This window comes from Astatotilapia calliptera, chromosome 3 (assembly GCF_964374335.1).
Source record: "Astatotilapia calliptera chromosome 3, fAstCal68.1, whole genome shotgun sequence".
NCBI classification, from domain to species: Eukaryota; Metazoa; Chordata; class Actinopteri; order Cichliformes; family Cichlidae; genus Astatotilapia; species Astatotilapia calliptera.
In genome coordinates, this window is record NC_137424.1 from 39,841,051 (window position 1) to 39,864,893 (window position 23,843).

The 23,843-nt window shown below is 40.6% G+C and overlaps 4 protein-coding genes across 4 annotated transcripts; 3 read left to right on the forward strand and 1 right to left on the reverse strand.

Annotated features, from left to right (window-relative positions):
* Positions 1-196: 196 nt before the first annotated feature.
* Positions 197-2,133, forward strand: LOC145420973 (uncharacterized). Its single transcript, XM_080290545.1, has 5 exons — positions 197-336; positions 430-528; positions 655-866; positions 1,283-1,346; positions 1,865-2,133. The coding sequence occupies exons 2-5, from the start codon at positions 430-432 to the stop codon at positions 1,901-1,903; spliced, it is 414 nt and encodes a 137-aa protein (XP_080146671.1). The 5' UTR covers positions 197-336; the 3' UTR covers positions 1,904-2,133.
* phf23b (PHD finger protein 23b) lies at positions 2,128-6,662 on the reverse strand. The gene is made up of 5 exons (XM_026162022.2): positions 6,097-6,662; positions 4,821-4,852; positions 4,621-4,713; positions 3,892-4,507; positions 2,128-3,780 (listed from the first exon to the last, which is right to left on the reverse strand). Exons 1-5 carry the CDS (start codon positions 6,122-6,124, stop codon positions 3,587-3,589), a joined length of 963 nt encoding a protein of 320 aa, XP_026017807.1. The 5' UTR covers positions 6,125-6,662; the 3' UTR covers positions 2,128-3,586.
* Positions 6,663-6,730: 68 nt separating this feature from the next.
* Positions 6,731-9,847, forward strand: elp5 (elongator acetyltransferase complex subunit 5). Its single transcript, XM_026162023.2, has 8 exons — positions 6,731-7,079; positions 7,164-7,224; positions 7,322-7,399; positions 8,129-8,340; positions 8,732-8,907; positions 8,991-9,086; positions 9,179-9,279; positions 9,391-9,847. The coding sequence occupies exons 1-8, from the start codon at positions 7,025-7,027 to the stop codon at positions 9,497-9,499; spliced, it is 888 nt and encodes a 295-aa protein (XP_026017808.2). The 5' UTR covers positions 6,731-7,024; the 3' UTR covers positions 9,500-9,847.
* A 1,159-nt stretch (positions 9,848-11,006) lies between these two features.
* LOC113018705 (CTD nuclear envelope phosphatase 1A) lies at positions 11,007-22,395 on the forward strand. The gene is made up of 8 exons (XM_026162024.2): positions 11,007-11,737; positions 14,773-14,839; positions 17,898-18,016; positions 18,116-18,187; positions 18,430-18,546; positions 18,670-18,781; positions 19,536-19,620; positions 21,003-22,395. The coding sequence occupies exons 1-8, from the start codon at positions 11,633-11,635 to the stop codon at positions 21,061-21,063; spliced, it is 738 nt and encodes a 245-aa protein (XP_026017809.1). The 5' UTR covers positions 11,007-11,632; the 3' UTR covers positions 21,064-22,395.
* Positions 22,396-23,843: the final 1,448 nt, after the last annotated feature.

The following is a 23,843-nucleotide window of genomic DNA, read 5'->3' on the forward strand; positions in this document are numbered from 1 at the left end:
GGTGGGGCCGAAGCCATGTGTGTGTGTAGCTGTATGTAAGTGTGTCAGGGCATGTTGTCTGAACCTAAAATCTCTTAAGGTTTTGACAATAATGATTGACAATAATGATGTTAAGGAAGCGAGGCGGCAGGTTTAATTGGCATGTCTGAAGTCACATAGTCTCTCTCACACACACACACATACACACACTTAGCCTAAACAGCCCCATAATAGTCCCAAAATATAAACCCACCCTGGAAGCATGGCTACAAATACCCTCCTCTCCACACTGGTCAGCAGAGAGGGACCCGAGACAGCTTAGAGTCGAAATCCAAAGAGAAAACCAGAGATTTTAAGGTGAGCAAAGGGTTTGTTTTCAGATTCATTTTGTTGTGTGACTGCACCCTTACAGGGAATCAAGACTCACAATCTCTCTTTTGCGCTGTGCAGATGCTTGGCTCTAGATGGATGCTGCCCTTCCTGGCTCTTTACCTGCTGCTGGAGGAGATATCTGCTGCTGTCATACCAAGCAGATCCAGAAACAAGAGGGTAAGCCCTTTTTGTTTTTTTTATTAACAGACATTAAATTTATTACCACTTTCGGACAAGCAATTTAAACAGCTACTGGCATTTAATCCTTTTCCATCTTATTGAATGATCTGATTACGTCCTCAGGAGGACACCTTAATGGACCAAGAAGTCTTTTCCCACCTGTTCGATCACTTGGACATGAGCGACCTCTCTGTGGGTGACGCAGGGGGGATGGTGGGAGATGTAGACAATGGCTCCTTTCAGTCAGAGACTTTCATCGCCCCGACAGAACACCTTCCCGCCCAGCGGCAGCACCCGAACCAGCACCAGCATAACCGGAAAGCCAATGAGAAGAGGTTAGGACAAATGGCTCTAGATATTGTCGAACAGTTGGTTATACAGCCACACGTGATAGAGAAAAGGTGTAAATAGTGCAAATTAGCTGTAAATACAGCAACTATGTGCTTATGCAGCTTATATAAACTGACAAGTTATGATTTATGGGGATGATTGTTACTTATATTAGATGTATTAATCCTATGATGTAATTTACAACAAAGGACACTTGTAAATTTGGAGTCAAGTAGATGAAGATGAATATCTTAACGCTTTTGAAGATTTTTAGCTCTTGGCCAAAATACATGTAATTCTGATGTAAAAATGAGAAGATCAAATGATCAGTCCAGAACCAAATGATGTCTTTTGATTTGATGCTTGCACGTATTTGATTCCCTGATGTTGTGTTGAATTCTGACTGCCTTCCTCTCTACAGGAGGAAGGTCGCTCCTCTGGACCCCATCGGCGGCTTTCAAATATCCAGCTTCAGAACCCGAATGGTGAGCGGCAAATGACACTTATCCCCATTTTCCCACCAAATAACCTGCATCGCAGCGACATTTAAATGCCACAAGCTCAACACACTCGCACTGTTGATACATAAAGTATACATGTGGGCCTGAAACATCGATGGCTTTAGCTTTAAACAGAAGTTATTATTCAGATTATTTTTAGCAGACTGCAAAGTAAAAAAATATGCAAACAGAACTATATGCTGTCCCATTCAGTGCAAAGAAAGCAATCTATTCCTAAACTTGTATTCTATGAACAAATATCTGATAGTTTAAAATATACATAAATACATATATGTATGTGTGCATGTGCTTGAGTCATTGAAGTCATTATTGCTTGAATGGCCTATTTGCATATGCAGTTATCATCTTTCATGGCTTGTGTAAGTTTTCTGTGACACTGGTAGCCATTTCTAGCCCCTACAACAATGCTTCAGCATTAATAATTTAAAAACCTTGCACTTGTCTAATATGAAGAACTGAGCATTTATATATTTGTTTTGCAGGATGAACCAGACCTCCCCAGGGAAGATTATCAGAACTAGAAAGCCTACTAAATATCACGCATGAATTTTTGTATAACTTGGCATTTATTCAGTATCTGTGCCATACTAACAAGTGAGATTCCTGCCAGCTGTCGCCCTCTGCTGGTAGAAGACAAAACCTGACAAACACTGTTGTGTGCCAACACCTAACAAAATGTGATATGTAACTGTTTGTTTTTTGTGTGTCATTTTATTAAAGAAAATTAAAAAAAAAACTCAACCAGCATGTTCCCAAAGACTTTTATTTTTCAAGCTACAATTAAAGGAAAAAAAACCAAAACAATATCAGACTGCAGAAAATATAGAATTTGCTTGAGTATTCTCTCTTCACTTTCACATATGTACAGTTGTCAAAGAACAGGATATGTACACAGAATTTTAAGTTGTACGGAGAATGCAACTGCTACTGGAGACTTACGATGACTCTCCCACGAACAAAAGAAAAAACGCACATGGTAAAACCAAACAACATAAACAAAATGACAACCTAGACAGCCTCAACTTGTTTTCTGTACACTACAACTTTGTTCTCGATGTGAGACAATCATATGTCCTTTTTCTGATGCGGGGTGCATCTCTAATCACCCCCTTCCTCAGAAAGCCTAGAAATAAAAAATACATATATATATATATATATATATTTTTTTTTAAACAACCATTCATAAACGCGCCTCAGAGCTACTTTGACATCGTAAAGCACGGCAACAAACCAGTCGTCTTACAGCAACGTTCCCCCCGCCCCGATATCAGATGATTTAAATACAAAAAACAAACAAACACATAAGTAAAAACTGACTCACGGTTAATGGCTAACTGATTAATAAGCCGGACTGTGAGAAATACTAAGCACGCTGTCATGAATGCACATGACCAAGTCCGGTTTTCCAAAAAAAAAAAAAAAAAAAAAAAAGCGGGGGTGTATTTAGGTTTTAAAAGTGCACTGCTGAAAGGATAGTTTGAGTACAACTAGATGCAAATGAAGATGCAAAGTGATAAATCTTATCCGAGTCAATGAATTGAAACTTCTTATTTCAGGAGGCTTAAAGACAACCCAAGAAAAAGCTGAACACAAACTACCAGAGTACGATCAAAACCAAAACGAACTGCCCGTCTAGCATTATGACGTGCGTATAAAGTAATAACAGGAGTGACATTATCCACCTCTTAACTGACAATGTAAGCTGGGCTTCCCTCTCCCCAACTCTGCATGTGTTGTATTGATTTAAGGTTGGGAATGATTGGACCAAGCTCAGGGTGGTACTCCGGAGACCAAAGGAGAAGGTTTTCACTAATTTGTCAATATGCGCAAGAAATAATTTACAAGTCAAAAGTGGACCTTCAGTCAATATGAGAACTATTGAGAGAGAAAAAAAAAAAAAAAGTATATGCACATCACCAGAACTGTAATACTAAAGCCAATCAATGCTGACGTCAATTAAGAACTGTCAATATTGCCTTTTTTTTCCCAGTTCTTCACAGTAGCAAAAGGGGGAACGAAAACTAGACGTGAGGGATAAATAAGAATGGTTGTGATTGTCGAAAGAAATCCAACAAACCGACTTTACAGTTGCCCTCCAGGTGATAGTTTAGGCTGTTTTGGCTGTAGGCATCAAAGAAAGTTAAGTGTCAGACGACAGCAAAAACAGATCAAACGCTCCTTTTCCTCTCCAGTCCTGCTCAGCTTTAAGTGTCTTTTTTGTGTCCCGACCGCCTCAAGTCCCTGCACTTGTGGCAGTAAAAGATGTCGGGAACGTTTGACTTCTTGATCTTTGCGCATGACAAGTGCACCCATATGCCGCATTGGTTGCACTCGATCATCGGCCGTCCCGCGAATGGCTTCCCGCAGTAACAGGTGATCAAGTCCCATGAATCATCCCCTGTGTGGATAAACAGACCAGAGTTACAGGGGGATTATGGTTGTGAGTTGGTTCAAAGTAAGCAACCACCAAGTAAATAACAGACAAAAGGTCAAAATTACAGTGTCTTACCCGATTCCACCATAATGTCTTCATCAGCGATCCATGTCTCACCCTCACTGGAGCTCATTTCTGCTTCCCTGATGGATTCGTCTGGCTGCACCTTCCCCATGCTCTGCATGCTCGAAGAGGAGCCCCCGTGCCCCGGCAGCTCCTCCCTGCCAGCTCGTACCTCGGAGTGCGTATTCCGTGCCTCGGAGTCAGTCTCGCTTTGAGGAGCTGAACTCTTGAGCTTCTTAGCTTTGGGCTGTTTTGAGTTCTTGCTGCGTTTGATGCGGGCTCTTTTCTCACCCTCGCTGCTGCCACTATCTGCTGCTCCCATGGCAGAATCCAGTGATAGCTTTTTCAGTTTTTTGTCCTTCTTGCGCTCTCCCTTAGTGCTGGCCTGGGTCTCATAAAGAGAGTCTTTAAGCTGCATCTTATCCAGCAGGGTGCTGTCAGAGTGCATGCGCCGAATACTTTTGCCCTTATTTGCTCGAGCTTTGCGGACAAATGTATGGATGGTGTGGATGTCGGAGCCCCCATCTGCCCAGGCATTGCCATTGGAGCTGCTCCCTCCACCTCCACCATCTGCTGACAACCCCGAACTGTGTGCAGAGCTGGATGATGTTGGGGACCACGAGCTTTCCTATAAAAGCAGACAAAAACATCTTCTGTCAAAACTGCAAAGTAGTCACTACATCTAATATGATATGTTAAAAAGAAAATGGGGGGGGGAGAGAAAAAAAAGCAACAGCTCACCTCTTTTGGACTGGGGATGTAACCGGCATAAGCCAGGACAAAGCTGCAGAACTTGTTGAAGTCTTCAACAGTCCTCTTCTTCTTCTCTGGGGGCTACAGGAAACATGTCTTTGTTTAAGAGAGTGAAGCTAACCTACACAGCCCTCCACAACAAAGGGCAGCTGAGTCAAATAAAGTGCTCAAATGATAAATATACTCACCAGAGGTTCCGTTTTACACGTTAACAGTGAATCTGTTGAAGAAAAAAAAAAAGTCTGTAAGTCACAAGTGACCACTTTTCAACTGCTTAACAGCCACTACATTACAAAGCATTCCGTTGCCGAGAGAGTGGACTAATGCTAGCATTAGCTTGCTAACACGGCTCAATACCTTAATCGGGATTATAAACGATGAAGCGCATGCTGGTCTTATTTGAAAACAGTGTGTTTGTAAAAGCTACGTTAAATTAACGTCCATATTTGACTGAAGGTCAATTGAGCGAAAAAAAAGAAAAAAGAAAAAAAAAGACCAACTAACATCTTCAAGACAACTTCTGCGTCCTTAAACAACGCAACCGGTGTCACTTTGTGACTGCTTGAACTTCACAAAATTAGTGGGTGTGTAAAAATCACTCTAGAAGAAGAGTTCGTTGTTTTCACGCCAAGTTTATAAGGAAAAGTTGACTGGATTGCTAAAAACGCGTCTGTTTGCTGGACACCATGCTTTTGGTACATTTTGTGTGTATGCTAATGCTAGGTGACGTTTAGAGGGGAAGCTAACTGGATGTTATGCAGTTTGTAGCGTTAACGGTAAACGGGTAAGAGAGAGTAACTTCATTTTACTGAGCTTTTACAACGATAGTTTTGCGTGGTCGAAGGCTTAATTTGATATTTTTAAGGGTTGTCTTGTGGCTAACAGCCTCTTGATCAGCTAGCAAACCAAGGTAGCTTTCTTGATACAGTAGTGGGAGGCTCCATAGCAGAGATAGCTTTGTGCTATCGGCTAATGTTAATCGGGCGTGTCGTGCTGGCTACCTTTGAAGTTTGAGCTAATGTCCAAAAAAGGGGGGCATTTTTCTGAATTATATTTTTAAGCCATGTTATCTCAACTGACACGTTAGAGAGGCTTCGGTGAGTTGGTTTGCAACCGTGGCTATGCAGCTATTAAGCTATGTGGTTCGGCGCGTTAATTAACTAGCAAGCTAACGGGAACTGTGTAATAAATGTTAACATCAAATCTATGAACTACAATCACTGTACAAAAAGTTGGAATCACACAGTCTTCACTTTTAAAGAACTTTCATGGTAGTTTAACGACAACACGTCCGACTGTCGGTCAATATCGAGCTGTGACATTATTACAACACACGCAACAACGACGTTAGCCGTAACTCACTTTAGCTTACTGTCCTCAAAACGACAGCTTTACGCGATGAACAGATTAACATCAAGTGAGGACTATTTTTCGTTGGGTTTTGTTGATAGTCCATAAGCATACCTTGGTGTTCAGACATTATGTCAAGCATTGTCGCCTCGCCGACACGGCCTCGATCCGAGAAGCAGAAACAGCAGGCGAGCTAGCCGGAGAGTGGCGGCCGTCGCTCTGCGCCTTCTCCCGGCGTGGCTGCACCTTAGCACCGGGAAACTTTGGCAGCAGAAAGCCAAGTGTGTGGAGGATCGAAGATGCTGTCGTTCAAAGAAACTCCACACTTTGTCGAAGTCGTTCTTGTATTCCCTCTAGGGGGAATCCCAAACGGGGGGCAAACCACCACCGACCTGTCGCCACACTATTAGCCCGACAAAATACTAATACCACCGTCGCTTGTTCACAAATCTCCCACTCTTCGTCAGTGCACTAATCTAACCACAACAGAAGTGTAAACTTTCATTTAATTAACGCTGCGAATCACTGCAGATCCATGACGGAAACTTCCCTCGATGAAGTTTTTCGTTTCTTCGTCGTAGACATACAAAACGACCGAAGTTGGGGCTTTTTATTCCGCACGGTCCTCTTCGTGCGCGGCAGAAGCCTCTTGAGGCTGCCAGCGAAGGGTGTGCTGCAGTGTATGCTGGGTAACGTAGTTTAGTTTTCAGCCTTTCACCAAACGCGTTTACGGGCGTAAACGTTTAATAAACTACATTTTCCTTCATGAAGACGATTGAAGTCACAGGGAACTATGGGATACGAAGTTTTTTTTATTTACTCTAACCACCCCAAACATAGTAGCTAGCGAAATCTGCTGTACTTTCACTGGACAGGGAAAGCTTTATTTTCCTGCGAAACATTACTTGTAGCGACTTTAGGTACTTATAATTGTTAGCTTTAAGCTATGTCGTTCTCGTGAAGGCAAATTACTCATGTTTTCTTAAGTATTCATGTTTTAAATGGCGGTGAAGCAGAGGCAAGCTAACTAGCTGATGCTACCATGTTGTCTGAACTATTGCAAGGCACTGATACTGGGGCGGTTCTTATAATACAAGGTAAATATGTGAACGTTGTCGACCATAAGTATACATTGTTATCAATAATGATGACATTAATTGATGTAATTTATACTTTCATAGATTCTTGTAGTTATTCTGGGCAGCACCTACTTAAGAGCTTCATCAGTGCCGCATTGAACAAGTATGTAACCGTGTTTCCTTGTATACCTATTGTTGCCTAAAATATGTCTAAGTTGTGTATTGGCTTAAACAGTAACTGGCCTGTGCTATGATTTTAGAGAAGAACCTGTCCACGTGCTTGGTTTTGATGTCAGTGAGGAAGAACTGAAAGATGGATTAACAGCATCTACTCAGAGGTATTGAACTTTAATGCTGAAACAGTTATTTGATCAACAACAAATGATGTGATTTTGCTTAAAAGTTTACTTCATCTACCAAGCGAAATGCATAACAGTACCTGCTTTCAATTTTTTCCAGTGTGAACCATTGTTACTCCATTAAAGGAGTGTGTAATGTGTTTTTTCTAATGGCCATATACCATATATAGACTAACCAAAGACCCACACATTGGACAGCTAAATGGAAACATGATACACAAGGAAATACTTGATGTATTTGGTGCACATGGCAGATTCTATTACAGCAGACTATTTTCTTCCTCAGAAGGCCTCGGTCCCTGCCTTCTCAGGGCAAAAACTGAGTTTTCAAAATTCTTTAAAGTTGATGTTTTAAAATTTCAGTCAATTTTAATTTTTCAACACAGCCTGAACTTTCTCATGCAGCTTTCTTGCAATTTCTTTAAGTATTTAGGAAGGACATTCAAAGGTCTTCTTTAGATTTTGTTGTGTTTGCTGTTGAGATGGTCCCACACTGCTTCAGTAATGTGGAAGTCCAAATGTGGATTCATAACTCTATCAGACCTGTTTTCACTGATTTTCAGCCAAGTTCTTGTGTAATCTGGCATACCTCAGCCCTTTCTCACTGTTTCCTTAACAATAGCTTCTTGACAGCCTTCCTTCCGCTGACACCATTTCTGGATCTTTAACATGGAATCAAACGTTCATCTTGTGCTTCTTTTACTTCAGGTTGCACTTTCACAGTGCTTATACGGACCCCCTTGGGTGGACTAATCGGTCGGCTTTTACAGTTCACCAGTTTTGTGTGGAGGAACTCACTCATCTGCTCAAACAAACATCACACCCCAAACCAGTGACTTTAGTAATCGACTCGCTGTCATGGATATTGAGACACATGAGTCCACCTGCTGTCTGCAAGACTCTTCAGCAGCTTAAGAAAGGTGATAATGTATCTTCTGTGTCTCTGTGTGTGTGATTTAAGGCCCATGTATTCAGTAATTTTACAGAATGGGAGGAGGTCTGACTCCCAGCATCTGAGCATGCTTTTAATGCTTTGACCTTTTACCCATCTTTCCCTGAGCCTAATTGACCACAAATCGGATCGCATCAGCATTTCTGTTGTGCGATCTGCAGCGATACAAAACAAAACGTAACGCAGAAAAGATGCTCGTCTTGGCTTCACCCCCAAAAATCTATTAAGTGGTTATCTTTCTTTCAAAAGCATATTATGGATAAAAGGCTCTCTGTGTTCACGGTCCTTCACGGGTGGCTTATTTTTAGTAGGCTGTGCAGCACTTCCCCTGTTTAACGATTACGTTCTGTTTTCATTAGGGGGAGCCGTGAGAGCTGTTATTGGTCTGCTCCACGCAGATATGCACCAGAGGGGTACTGTGGGAAGCGTCTGCCACTTAGCTACTTCAGTTATCACAGTGGCACCTGGAACGAAGGGAGATGAAGCGGTGGCAAAAATAACAAAGCGATCAAAGTTGGGGAAAGTTACGCAAGATGTAAGAAGAGCTTGAACTTTAATTACTATTTTAAATTCCTACAACTTTTATGAAATATTTATTGTTCTGATTTTTGTCATTAGGAGGAGATATTCAGCATCAAAGGGGATTTCTCAGTTACTGTAGTGAGTAAAACCAGCCATGCTGGACGCAGACAGACTGAACCAGAGGAACAGCAGGTATAGCGTAACATGTGTACAACAGCTTCACACATTATATGGATAAATAAGCAAACCTGTTATGACGTAAGTGTCCTTTTTGTGTCTTGTAGATGGACCCAACAGCTAACTTGACCTTCAACATTCGCCTGTCTGACACAGAGCGCGAGGCCAAGGAGAAACTTGCTCTTCCCTTTGTCTTCAGCAAAGAGAAGTCAGACTTTTTTTCAGTGACCACATCTAATATATGTTGATTTTCTTTCTTTCTTTTTAAAACTTTTTTTAACAAACAACCTAAAGATACAGTTCTCTTTTAATCTTGCAGGAAAACCGCTCTGCTGCAATCGGGCCCAGGTTCCGGTCGAATTCTGTATGAACCCGATGCCAACGATGACTACGACCAGGAGGACCCTGATGATGATCTTGATGTTTAGATTTAAGGCAGGAAAATCTGCTGAAGATCCACGTTTCATCTGCTTTTTTTGCCATTGAAGGACTGAAAAGCTTTCAATGCTTTAAACTTATTTCATGTGTGTTATCTGTTGGATATGTACGAGACGTTATCATTTCACTTTTTCTAAAAATATAAACTTAATGTTGTTGTTTGTGGATAAATTATTTATTTTTTTCTGGTTGGTTATTTACAAAATAATTGATTTTTGATTTTGTGACTTTTGCACTGAAATGACTGTTTTTTTTTTCTGCACTATGATTTATTGCAGTGACTGGGACAAAAATAAATGACAGTTCACAAGTGCTTAAAGACCAAAAAAACAAACAAACAGGTTTCTCTTACACAAAACAGTATTTATTACTTGTGTGCATCTTAAAAATCCTGGATATCTGTTCATCTGCCACATCCTATAGTAGGAATTAAATCAAATGCTGCTCACAACCAGAAAATGTCCCGGATATATATTGTCTCATTGGCAAAAATGATCTCAAACCAGTTGCTCTTTTGGGTACAACACTTAAATACTTTTTTAAATTTATGAGCTTTTGAGGTTGAGTTATAATCAATATATGTTTAAAATATGATTTGTGAAAGGGAAGGTTTACAAGGTGGTACTCAGACCTGCCACAGTGTATGGTTTGGAGACAGTGGCACTGACAAAAAGACAGGTGGTGGCAGAGCTGAAGATATTAAGATTCTTATTAGGAGTGGCCACAATGGACAGGACTAGAAATTAGTACATCAGAGGAACAGCTCAGGCTGAGCAGTTTGGAAACGAAGGCTGATATGGTTTGGACATGTACAGAGGAAGGATAGTTGATACATTGGATAAAGGATTTTGAAGTTGGAGCTGCCTGGCAGGAGGGAAAGAGGAAGGCCACAGAGGAAGTTCATGGATGTCACAAAGGAGGATGTGCAGAGGGCTGCTGCAACAGAGGAGAAGCTAGGGAGGGGGTGAGTTGATCCACTGTGGTGGAGCAGTCCAAAGAAGTTGAAAATGTATACTGATTTATAGATGATGTCAGCAGGTAGGTCTGATGGCACTAAATAATTAGTTTTGAGCGACAGTTCGACATGAACACCGATGCCAATTGCAGTGTCAGATTTAATAGTCTGATAGTTTACAGAAATTTGATTCAAGCAACTTTTTAGCATTGAATTACAATTACCAAGTCCGTGATTTACTGACAGCTGTCAAATACAGTCACACATTCATTTCAGTTTGGTTTGATATTGTCGTTATACAAGATACACAATGCTCCAATAAATCATTACATTTCCTCTTAAAAATATACAGGCCCGTCCATTACCACCAAGTCACACGGCTTTCTCAGCAAGAGTTATGTTTACGTAAAACTCCCCATAAGTATTTATGTAAGAGTACAGCTGAAGAGCTAAAGAGCAAACTAAAAGGTGTTAATTTGAAGGTTTTAGCTGACATGCTCGTCCTCGTAGGTTTGTTTTCTTTCCACGTGGACGTGCTGCGCGCAACCAAGCTGGTCGCGGAAGTGACGGCAAGGCGGCGATGGCGGCTCGCAGTTTCATTCCGGATTTCCACTGGACTACAAACTGATTTTAACCGGCCCGGTTAGTCTTTGGGGAACTTTTGCAACACTGTCTCCATTCGGAAGCCGCACAGACTCAAGTCGCGTTGAAGTGGTGCCTGTCAAGAAAGGACCCCACAGCTTTTTTGTGGTCTATTTTTCTCCAAGGTTCAAGGTGGTCACCCTGTCGAGCTAGCGGTAGCTCGGTGGCTACGAGCTAACGGTAGTTGGTATACATACAGCTAGCTCCTGAGCTAGCTTGTCAACGTCAACGAGCTGCGTGCTAAGGTCCACACAGCAGCAGTCGTCGTTCTCCGGCTTTTTCTTCGACCACCTCATCGTTTGCTTGTCACCGTTACAATGCGAAGTTACCCTGTTTGATGCTAATTGTGCCGCAATTGTGCAGAGCGAGGTACTCACACGTTTGCTTGGCCTCTCCAATAATTAAGAGTTGCTAGTTTGGCGGCTGTGGCTAAACACCAGAATTTTGACTCTGTGGTAAGCAAGTCCTTTCAGTAATTACCCCTTCCCAGCAACTTGGGTGAAAACCGCGTTGCCTAGTTATTAACATGCTGAAGACCCGGCAGTGTTTACTTGGCATCCGCACTTTTCTCGGCGTTACGTCCAGAATATGGGGCTTCATCATGTACATCCTCAGGAAGCACCTACGAACGGTGAGAGGGGCTTTGAATAATGTGTGACACTTTTCCGTGCAAGTCTTTACTCTGCCATGACCCCAGTGTGCCTGAATGTTTTAGTTTTAAATGAAACCCACCTGATGAAAAGCTTGGTTGGTTTTCAGAGAGCCAAATTACTGGCGCTCTCCACCTGAGATGTCATAATATTATGACAGTTTTTTACATGTCAGAAGCCTCAGCCTCCCAGTTAGTTATCAAAAAGTATTGCTTAATTATTTATAACAACTATTTTTTCCACAATTAAGTTTTCTTTTAGTTAAAACAGTAAATTGAACCTTTATTGTAAAGCATCAGACAGATTCAGAGTCAGTGAGTCAAGTGCGCCAAAATATCCTCATGACTGCTTTAATTAATTATTTAGAAGTTCCACTAATTATCTCATTTTAAATTGGTACTTGTCAAATCTCTTTAGGTTATGGTCACAAGTCTTTAAATGGTCTAAAACCTAAAAGGCTAGTTAAATTTTTAAAAAGAAATGTCAAAATGTTTCTAAATCTAAAACCTTTCGATAATTACCCCCCCCCCCCCCCCCTCCCCCCCACATGTATTGCATGATAAGTTATCAAAACTGTTGCAGATTCATTTATGAATGATTGGTCAAACCTCAAAACTGTGTCGTTTTTTTGTTTGTCTTTTTTTAATTGCAGGACTGCTTTATCCGGCTGCAGTGCTCAGTGAAAACTGCTACAGACAAACCCTAAATTTAAAGTGCATTAAGCGTGCAGGTCACCTTCAATCGCTCAGAAATGCCTCCACAATAAACATGGCATTTAAGGTGACATAAGCCACCGGTTTGTAACTTAGACATATGCGCAGGTGTCGTGGTGTCGTTAATAGATGTGCATATGTGGTGTAACATGAGTGGACTTCGGCTCAAGCGCCATATCAAACCAACAAAGCTTGGAGGACTGCCTCGTGTGTTGTAATCATCTTGCTGTTTAGAGGTTTGTCTGTAGTTGATTGTGTGGCAGTAACACCTCAGGCCCTGAGTGTGAATAGTTCAGTCCATGTTGTGGCTGAAGTGAGAGGGATTAAGTCAGCACAGAGAGTGCACTGTTCTCCCTCTCTCTGCCTCTGTTTCTCTCGTTCTCTCTCGCAGTTTAGCTCTCTTGTGCATGGTCTGTGATGCACTGGAAATTTGTCATGATGATCCAAGTGCAGGGCATCTATTATGCTGATATGGCGGGGTTAGGGTTGGGGCTGTTTAGAGGGAAGTGTGTGTGTATATATGTTCTCACAACTGGGATAACCAGTTTTCTACACTTAATAATAACCTCTTGTTTATCCACAATACGTAGATCTAAATGAAGATAAGATTAATTGGATTATGTATTTTAGGAACCGGTCATAATCCCAGGCACGCTATCCCATGTCAACAAATGACGAGGTGGTTGGTTATTAATCTTACCCACATCAGTGTTACATAATCGTTGTGTTTATCATTCTGCATGCAACAATTGGCTAAGCAAAAAATAACTACCAGCTTACATAGCTGATATTTGTACTTCACTGATTAGCTGATTAAGAATAAATCTGCAATGGTTTTCATAACTAATTAATGAATAATATACTTTTTTTAAAGCAGCGTTGCTCCAAATCATCCGCTGTATCTTCTTTCTGCAGATCTAATGGTTAAATTAATGTCTTTATTAATCCAAAACAAGCAGCCTGAATATGTTGTCTTCAGCTCTGAAACGAACACGAACCAATTAATTAAATTGTTTTACAAATTAATTAAGGGGAAAAAATGTTAGTTGCTGCCATCGTCCATTTCTAGTCATTAATTATGTCCTGAGTGTTCTGGTTAAAGGAAACAGAGGCCCGCTGCTACATGAGGGTTTTTCCTGCGTTTGAAAGATTTGGGCACCCACCACAAGGTTTTGATTCATCCCTAAGGGGAAACATCAGGACTGTGAAGTAATCTTTGTTGAATAAGAGTTTAATTTAGTAACTAAAAGAATTTTGTTTGTCTAATGGTTAGAAATAATGAGACAATAGGCAGGCATCTGTCATTTAAGATATATCTATGCAGGGCACTTTTGTCTGGGTGTACAGTCACACCCCCCCCATAGACCAGTTTTAAACCAGGAAAAAGCCCTGCACATGTTGATGTAAAATTTAATCTTTTTTTTTTTTTAAGATGATGGGCAGGAAAAACAAATAAAAATAGTCCACATTTTATTGTTTATTGTTGCCTTAGTTTGGAGGCACAGGATGTGTGCGTGCCAGGTTTTCAGATGGATGTTTTTAAAGATACAGAGAGCTGAGTCGGGGGTGAGATTTCCCCCGTGGTACCCAGCAGCTGCTTCCAACAGTAGGCTTCTCCCAGGCTTGCCCTGCCAGGTAAGCGCGGGGGGGGGGGGGCATAGAGGGAGGTCCTGTCTAAGGCAGGTACCAAGCAGTTCAGTCAAAGTCACCCTGTGAGTCTCCCTTTCTGTGTGTGCCCCATGCAACGCTGACACCCACCGACAGCTGGGGGGGATAAAAATAGCCCTGTGAAGAAAAGTGCAGAGCCCCTGGGCAAGAGCGGCACTGGGAAGGATCCTCGCTGTAGTCATTTGGATCACAGCAGAGGAAGCGCTATGGGTTGGACGCAAGCCACTTCGTTATTTCAGTGTGGTGCCCTCTTCTGTCCCCTTACTTTATCTGGTTTCCTAAGAATGCTTTATCTTAAGCAGCTGAAAAATAAAAATTTCAGATCCTGGTAAAATCTCTTATCACCCCAAAGCACAATTAGTTTTCCGTTTTTACTGTTATACCCTGAAAGATTCCTAAAAGATGAAACATTTCCTCTTCTGTAAAATCACATGAAAAGTTCTTTGAGGTCAGAGCGATTGTAAATAGGGGTTTGAGGCTTCTGTGTACTTGGTATGTATGGTATTGTCAAATATATCACAGTTTAAGCTCTGGTCGTGGTATATTTAAGTCATCGTTTAAGTGTTTAGTGCATGCTACAGTATGTGCTCTTTCTATTGAGAATTCGCTTTTTGATTCCCTGTGTTCATTTGCAGATAATCCAGTATCAGACGGTGCGATACGACACTTTGCCCCTGTCCCCCATCTCCAGAAACAGGCTCAGTGAGTACACTGTTGTTTTCATGGTATTTCTCTGTATAAAAGCTTATCTTGCTAAGTCTTAAAGATGCTTTCGCTAAGGCACATCGGTGTGTTGGCCACAAAATGAAGGAACCATAAAAGCATCTTTGTAATGTGGACAGAAGAAGGTGATAAACAAGTTTGTCAAGTAAGAAGTGATTGTGCTGACTGGGACTTTTTCTGGAACAGATGCACAGTTTGGAAACTATCCCCCTCATGTTCACCTTTAAGTAAAGACTAAATGGCCACTATGTCAAACTGACTGGCTTCTCCCCATAAGGAAAATCACACTAGCTTTTAGATACTTTTTTTTCCCATGACCTTCTTTTATAGATACAAATATTAAGTTGCATTAAATGGGTTCATGCACAGCTGTATTCTTTTTGTCAATTGTTTTCATAAACCTGTTTTGCTGCATAGGTCTGTTGTTTTGCGCTGTTTAACCAACTAACAGCTTAACAACAGAGTGTGGTTTTGCACAAAAGGTATTTGGCTGTATATTGGCACTGCAGCATTTCAATTAGATGACTTTATTTGGTTTTTAAAGAAAAAAAAAGAACAATTGTAAACATAAAACAAATGTTTTTTTTTGCAGAGCTGTAAATGTCGACTGAATATTTTCCAGTGAAGCGAACTGATACAGTCATGAGTGAGATAACTGGTGTTAACAGCAATGTCAACACTGCATAATGTAAATAGTCTTTGACATTATAAACTGCATTGCACGCAGAGTCTTTAGTGATGAAGGATTAGTATATAGACCATAGATATCCTCAAGATGTGTGACAGCAGTGCTAAAGTTGTGAATGCCTAATGTGTAGATGCACACTAGCTGTATATACCAACACCAACCGACAAACTTAACAATTATAACAGTATCAACGTGTGAGCATCCACATAATGCAATGTTATCTTTGATTAAAACAAAACAAAACAAAAAGACAGACTTTCTGCTTTGAATTAAAGGATAGGATATGTAAATGTTACAGGCTGGGCCACACCACTTGCTCAGGCACTGACTGGTTTGGTTTGTGTGCTCTGAATGAACTTCCCTTCTGTCAGCTGAGAGCTCATTCAACAGCACACTCTTGACTTAGAGGAAGGATTGTATTTCAGTCTACTTTACTTGCCTCTCACTCATTCCGCTGACGTCACCAGCACATCCAGGTCCAGTCTCTAGTGAATAAGTGTACATTAACTTAGCTGCAGATGGTGGGTATTTCTGCTAGAAGTAAAGCGGCAGTGTGGTTGCCAAATCTGTGCATTCGAATAAGGTCAGCTTCAAAGGTTAAAACGGTTACCCAGTCCTCGAAGCGCTTAACTGGAATCAGCTGGAGTGTCTTTGGGGGAATAAATGAGTCTACTGAAAAAGTAACTGGAATTGGCTGGAAACACATTAGGAAACTCATCAAGTCAGGGATTGCAAAGAGATGAGGGGAAAAAAATGAAGGCACCTGGGTGTCAGGGCTTTAATTTCCACTATTAATTATAAAAGAGGATGTGTTATAATATTGTTATAAGATACTTTTCATAAACAAGTCTTACTCAGCCCATCATTTCTTGTTGACTTTGAATTAAAGTGGAGTACATTATATCCTCACCAGGCATAGAGGAAACTCACATAATGGGTTTCCTTTTGTTTATTTGCATACCATTTAAGTGCATCAATCAGAGTCAGTAAATAATAATAAAAAGATCTTTACACATGGTGGTACACTCTGTTCTAAAAATTAAAACTGAAAAAAGACTGAGGAAGTTAACAACACCAAAACTGATGATGACTTTGTAAAGGTTTGTCCTTTCGCTGTGCAGTCTAAATACTCTGGAAAAAATAAAATGGCTTGCCTTTTTTGGGTCAAGACTTAAAATAAGCAGTTCCTTGTTTACAATAGGGCTGCCACAAATGATTATTTTGATAGTCGACTAGTCACCGATTATTTTTGCGATTAGTCAACTAATCAGATCATCATCCATTGGATGTAAAACACAGCTTATTGTACCAGCAGCATCTGCTCTTATATAACTATCATTAGCTTACAGCTTTAAGTGTTTAAGGTCTGTGCTAACTAAAAATAAAGACAAGATGATAGTTTATTAAATTTAAATGAAATTTGCAGATTGTTTCGGTGAAGTTTAATAAACTCCTTGCTATCTAAAATATAACAGGACACCGGAGTATATTCTCGAGCATCTCACACTTCTGATAATCAGTTGTCTGCTTGACGTTTATTCAGCTGTGTAAAAACTATAACTTTAATCTCAGCCAAACCGATTTACTCAGGAACAAATAAAATACTGAAAAAAACCAAACAATAACATTTTTAAGTTATCTAAGTGACTTATATATGTTTAACCTGAGTAGCGAAAGACGGCGGTGGGTTTGAAAACAATTAGCTGGGAGTCCGGTGTTCTCACGGGCTCCAGTGAGCCTAGCCCCTGGCTAGCTATCGAGCTAGTGGGTAACAGACGTCTCCGAAAACGTCGGAGCGCTTTTGAAAATATGTGGTGTCCTGATAAACTGAGCCGATATTTGAGGTTTACACAGCTACATTCTCGCCTGCAAATATGTTAAACGTTTATTTTGTGACCCAGAAAGAATAATAAGAGTAATATTAAAACTAACTAGCTGCCGCCATTGTTGGAAACTGAGCTATGAATTCTGGGACACAGCTTCTTCTTCTTCGGGGTTTAACGGCAGCTGGCATCCTTGTACATGCAGTGCTGCCATCTTCTGTTTCAGTTTGTTATTACACTCTTAAATCCTGCTACTTATTCCTGCGTCTTTTGGGATCTTACAAAACTTCAAACGACGCGTCAACTATTAAATCAGTCGTCGACGATTTTGGTAGTCGACGTAATCGTGACTAGTCGACTAATCGTGGCAGCCCTATTTGACATGTTAGAAGTAAAAGAGAAACCTGCTTGTTGACACCGACATGTTGTACTGAAGTGCATGATTTTTCACATAGCCTAATTTCTCTTAATAATTTTGTTTGTGTAGATGTGCTAAATGAAGCTTGATGTTATTAAATGAATGCAGATGCAGTAAAGAGGAAGATTCTGGTTCTGGACCTAGATGAGACCCTGATCCACTCTCATCATGACGGCGTCCTGAGGCCCACAGTGAGACCTGGCACACCGCCGGACTTCATCCTCAAAGTACGGGCGGCCAACCATATATGAGCATGAGTTACTCCCAGTTTAAATACCATTTCTGCCTAAATGAGCTGGTTCCACCCGTTTCCCCTTTCCTTACAGGTCGTCATTGATAAGCACCCAGTCAGGTTCTTCGTACATAAAAGGCCACATGTTGACTTCTTTTTAGAAGTGGTGAGTGTTATTCAAACAACCGTGTGTGAGTGTGTATGTGTGTGTGTGGCTACGGTAACAAGCAGTAAATCACAAACATCGTCACTCCTTTAAATCCTGCCTGTCATCCTTGTCATTAATCTCCATTGTACTGCACACTCACACTCATAAAAGTGTATTTATTTTTTGTATTGACCCTTTGTGACTTGCTGAACACTGATGGTAATTTGTGAACATAGACTGTTATGTTCTTGTGTATATAGGTGAGCCAGTGGTATGAGCTAGTGGTTTTCACAGCCAGTATGGAGATCTACGGCTCGGCAGTGGCAGACAAACTGGATAACAACAGGAACATTCTGAAACGAAGATACTACAGACAGGTACTGCTCTACGCTGTCTTCTGACAGCCTGTGTTAAACCTAATATTGATCGAGTTTCTGCTTTCACTCTGACTTTTGTTGGTGTAGATGATTATATTTAATTCTTTTTCTTTCTTTTCCCAGCACTGTACATTGGATCTAGGTAGTTATATTAAAGACTTGTCTGTAGTACACGATGACCTGTCTAGTATTGTTATCCTGGACAACTCGCCTGGTGCTTATCGAAGCCATCCAGGTAAGATTTCAAAGTGTAAATGGGCTTCAAAAACAAGATCTCAGAAACCACGAGTGACATCACATTAGTTACGTCTATATGAAGTTTAATTAGAAGTTGTTTAATGTATTTACAGTGCAATAAATACAATTTCTGCCTTTGTTTTGTACGTCTTAGACCTGTCAAGCTCAAAGAAAGAAATGGTTTAGAGTATAGATGCAAGTTTTTCTATTTGGATGCTTTGAAGCTACGTTATTTTGGTCACATAGAGCACCTTTGCATGTGAGCAGCAGAAGATTGTGGCTGTTGTGCTCACAGCTAGAGCTGTGGGCATGACACGACCATATTAGTTATAGTTCCTCTCACTGACTGTCAGAAGTGGAGCATTTGAGTAGTTTGAAGCTTTTGGTTCACACGTATTAATTATACATAAGGTCACTGGATTATTTGAATTTTCCCCTCACTGTAAGTACACACACATAAATGAGAAATGGTACGATACCTGCTAACGAGTTGAGTTATATATTGGGCTGCTTGTTTTCGGTCATGTTTAACAGATCAATTAAATCAAATCTTTGTCTTGGTAGAATTGAACTTTGTGACAAGGACATAAGCGAAGGTGTTTTCACTTCAGGGCCTGTGTTGTAAAATGCTGTTGCAGTACATTAAGTGCGAAGCTCCTTGAACACTCTGTGGCTTCTTCAGAAAAGCAGCACAAAATCACTACCATGTCCATTTTTCTGACACAACTGACTGGCTGTTTTCTGCCCTCCAGACAATGCAATACCCATCAAGTCCTGGTTCAGCGACCCTAGTGACACAGCACTTCTTAACTTGCTGCCTATGCTGGATGCACTAAGGTAAAATGCATAATAAAGCTTGCATGAAAGCAAAGGGATAACGCAGACACTGGCTTGCATGGCTTACTTTGTTGTAAGGTTATTTGCATACTTCCTCATTCTAAATGAGTTGTTTAAGACATGTAAAGCAAAAAGCTCACAAGCTGTCAGTGTGTTAACACCAGACTAAATCCTCATATGACCACAAGGACTCAAAGTATCATCTCTTTATTTTGGTGGCTTTACTTGCTTTCTCTTTATAAGTCGCCCGTCATGTTTCAGCAACAAAAAAAATGTTTCATGGATTTTGTCTGCAGTTCCTCTTAGAAGTAGTTCAGTTGCTTTAAAAGGCTGTTTTTATTCAGTGTGAGACAAGAAATCTCATGTGAATTCATTCAGAAGAGTGACAAGCATCTGGATGAAGTTTCCTACAAAAAGCTAAGGCTAACATATAAAGCGCCTTGAGGCGACTGTTGTTGTGATTTGGCGCTATATAAATAAAATAGAATTGAATTAACGGCAAACCTGCACAGTGTGTAATGTATGAGGTAAACAAAGGAGATGCTGAGTGTTTATCATTGATTTTCGGATATGTATGTCAGACGTTATTTTTAACACCAGGTTGATTTATCCATTGTTGGATTAAGCTACTGTTAAAAGTAACTTGTTACATTACATAATTACTGATATGAAAAAGTAATCTACTGAGAAAAGGAAACACAGGTTTGCAGTTAGCTTGTATATGTTGGGTATATGACCATGGGGTGTGTAAGCTTCTGCATGTTTACCTCTCTAGTGCACTGGCATTACCTCTGCACAGCGTGTGATATTGGTAGCATCTTTTCCTCAAAACACACCAGCAGCAGGCTCATCAGTTTCCTTTTGGCTGGCATCATTGACTGAACCAAAAAGTCACTGGCTGTAGTTTCAGAGGTTTTGCTCCTGTTTTACCGCTGCACAAAGAATACTTCCACAGAATAAAAGCAATCACCTTTGCCGTCACGTTCCCTGACTTGGCATACACGCTGACAGAAGTATAGGACTGGATGTACTTTTAACTTTTTGGCAGCTTCATGCCAAAAAGTTAAAAGGAGACAGAAAAATTGAGAATTTGTGTGGCATCCTTCTCTCTGGTCACATCAAAGGAACAGCAGAATTTAAGATTTACACAGTAAATACGGTAACTGAAATGTAAATAAATAACTGAATTCTTGAAAAGGAGAGCTAATGTGTTGCATTGAAGCAATGGGAATACTCTGAATACTTGCCAGCGTGAACATGGCTGATCTTTTGATCTTACTCAAACAAATAAATGAGCTTTTTTGTCCTAAGTGTTAAACATGCATTGGTTTCCCTGCTACGATGGCAGCAAGTACACTGAAATGTCCTCCTGTTTGTCATAGGTTCACTGCTGATGTCCGCTCCGTCCTCAGTCGAAACCTCCACCAGCACCGGCTCTGGTGATTGGCTGAATTGAGAGGGATCGGGCTTGTTGACCAGCCTCTTCTCTCTGCTGGCTTCCACCCTGCCCTCCATTCCCACGTAGACGACCCACCAGCCCTCTCCGAGCCCCTCCTGAGGTGACCGCCTCACACAGGATGAACAGTATGGGATCAACAGAACCCACGAACTACTGGGGAGGGAGGGGGAGCCAGCTTTTTTTTTTTTCTTTTTTTTTTTCGTTGTTGTTTTTTTTCTCTTGGTTCTTTATTTGTACTTTTTTTTTTTCTTCTCCAAAACAAAGAGGAGCCTCTCTGCCTTATCGCTCCTGATACTGACTGTGTGTGTATGGAGTCGGAGTACGCTTGCTGACTTCATTAGTCCTTTTTAAAAAAATTTGAAGATAAAGTTGGGAGATCGAGGAGGATCGGCGATGCAACAAAGACTTTTTTTTTTTTTTTTCTCTCTCTCTTCTTCGTCATCACAACATACTGCACTTCAGCAAACTCATCAGTTTACTGTCTTAACCTCTTGGAGCAACTGAGTAGGGGAAAATAGAAAACTACCCCCCCCCCTTTTTTTTTTTTTTTTTTTATTTATTTATTTTTTTTAAGATCACCATCATACCCCAAGCGGCGAGTCATCAATTCCCAGGGTACTTTCTATTTTTTTCTCCCCCAGCAAGATTGGATCAATTTAAATGATGTAACTGATGGACCCTTGCTTGCAACATACCACCCACAGGCATTTTTTTTCTGGACAAATAGCCAAGAAGTCGAAGTTTCTTTTCTTTGTTTTTTTTTTTTTCTCTTTTTCTTTTTCCCTCAGCCATAACCAACAACTGTTTCTCCCAAACTTCTTCATGGGACTCTGATAAACACTTTAAAGTTGTGAGGAAAAAAAAGAAAAGAATGGCTTGTAATGATACACGGACTGCCGTTCCGCCTTTCCATATCTGATTGTTTCTCTGTTACCATGATATCTGCTAATATGACTTCTGAATACCACAACAATTTCTTCGCCTCATTTTTAAAAAACTATTTGATGCCATCCTGGTTTCATTTAATAAGAATTGCACTTAATCTCCTGTTTTTTTTTGTTTTTTTTTGTTTTTTTTTTTGCAGTTTGTTTGTTAGTTGATTCAAACTTGCAGCCTTCCCACCCCTTTGCATTTTTTTTATTTTATTATTATTTTATTTTTTTACCCATTCCCCTTTTTATTGTATCGGTTCAACTATTAGACGCTCCATCTTTAAATGCCTTCTGAACAATGTCAGTCTTGTCAAGGCTCACAGCGGCTTCTTATTGGCTCTGTCTCCAGGTCTGTGTTACTAATAAAACACTTGTCAGTATCGACCAGTTACAATTCAGCTTGTTTTCTTTTACTGCGAGTAACACCCTTCATGTTTGAGCCCTAACATTTTGCAGCTCTAACTTCACTGGAGTTCCGTTTCTGTGAGAGGAACACTTTGGTTAATCATCTGCTGCCACCATGTGGTGTAACGGGGAACTGCACTGATCTCAGACTAACTTTGTTTTGATAAAGGCTTTTTCAAACTGGAATAACCTTTGTCCCCAAAGCTCTAGACAATGGCTTTCTGTCCCATCTTTGTTGTTTATTTTATCTACAGCTTGAACTTGAGACAAAAAACAGAAGCTGTTCTTGTTCATGTAAGCTGTGCGTTTAAGCACTGCTGCAGGCCATAATCGCTTCTAAGTTTTTATGTGTACGTTTATTTGTTTTAATTGTGAAGAAAAGTGTAATTTTAAGACAAAGTATGCAAATTAGTTTTCTCGTTTCTATTTTTATACGCATCTCTACTTGATGATAAAACATCCTCACATGAAGTCCGTTTGGGAGAACTGCTGACCATCTCAATCATGTTGCATAATCTTAATCAGCAGGTAGTGTTTTGTACTGTTTTGTGACTGTTTTGCAAATGAATGACTGTCAGTGAAAAGTATCGACGTTTTTCTTACTGTTAGTGTATCAAGCATGCAGTGCAATAGTCCTCTACTATAAGCCCTGATTTGGTTGCACATCTGCTAGCCAGCCATAGCTGTGCGTGTGATGATGTGTGAATGTTTTTTTTGTCCCAAGCTGAAGACTTCAGAATGTGATTTCTAATCACAGTATAAGGCTGATACAGTATATGCTTTGGTTTGCTAACACCTGCCTCTCACTGATGATTTAAAGGTTGAAACGCAGAAAGAGGTAAATATGATTTTGCCTTTTTGACCACAGCTTCCTTCCAGCCACCTTATTAAAGGGAACCTATTACGCTCTTAGACTCCTCAGTTTATCCCCTCAAACAAGTAGTTTAAGCTTCCTTCCACCTTCCCTCTAAGCCAAAAGTCTTCTGATTAGCTGCCCCTGCTAAACGGGGGCAAACAGGCAGGTGGGAGAAAGGCAATAGAAGTTATTTTGACCCTTTAAACAGATGGGTTACAGCAGTGGATTCCATTCCTGTCAGCTAAGGTCAGGAAACAGACTACAGTTTGCACAGGCTCACAAAAATAAATGTTGCCTGGTCTGATAAATTTCTGCTGCAGCATTCAGGTGGTAGACCCAGAATTTGACCCTGCCATCCGCATGAAAACATGGTTCCATTCTTCCTTATATTCACAGTTGAGACTGCTAGTGGTGGTGTGATGCTGTGGAAAATATTATCTTGGTTCACTTTGGGCCCCTTAGTATCATGTGAGCATCATTTAAACACCACAGCCTACCTGATGATTGTTGCTGAGCATGTCCATCTCTTTTGAGTAGTGCACGTATCTTCTGATGGCTGCTTCCAGCAGGA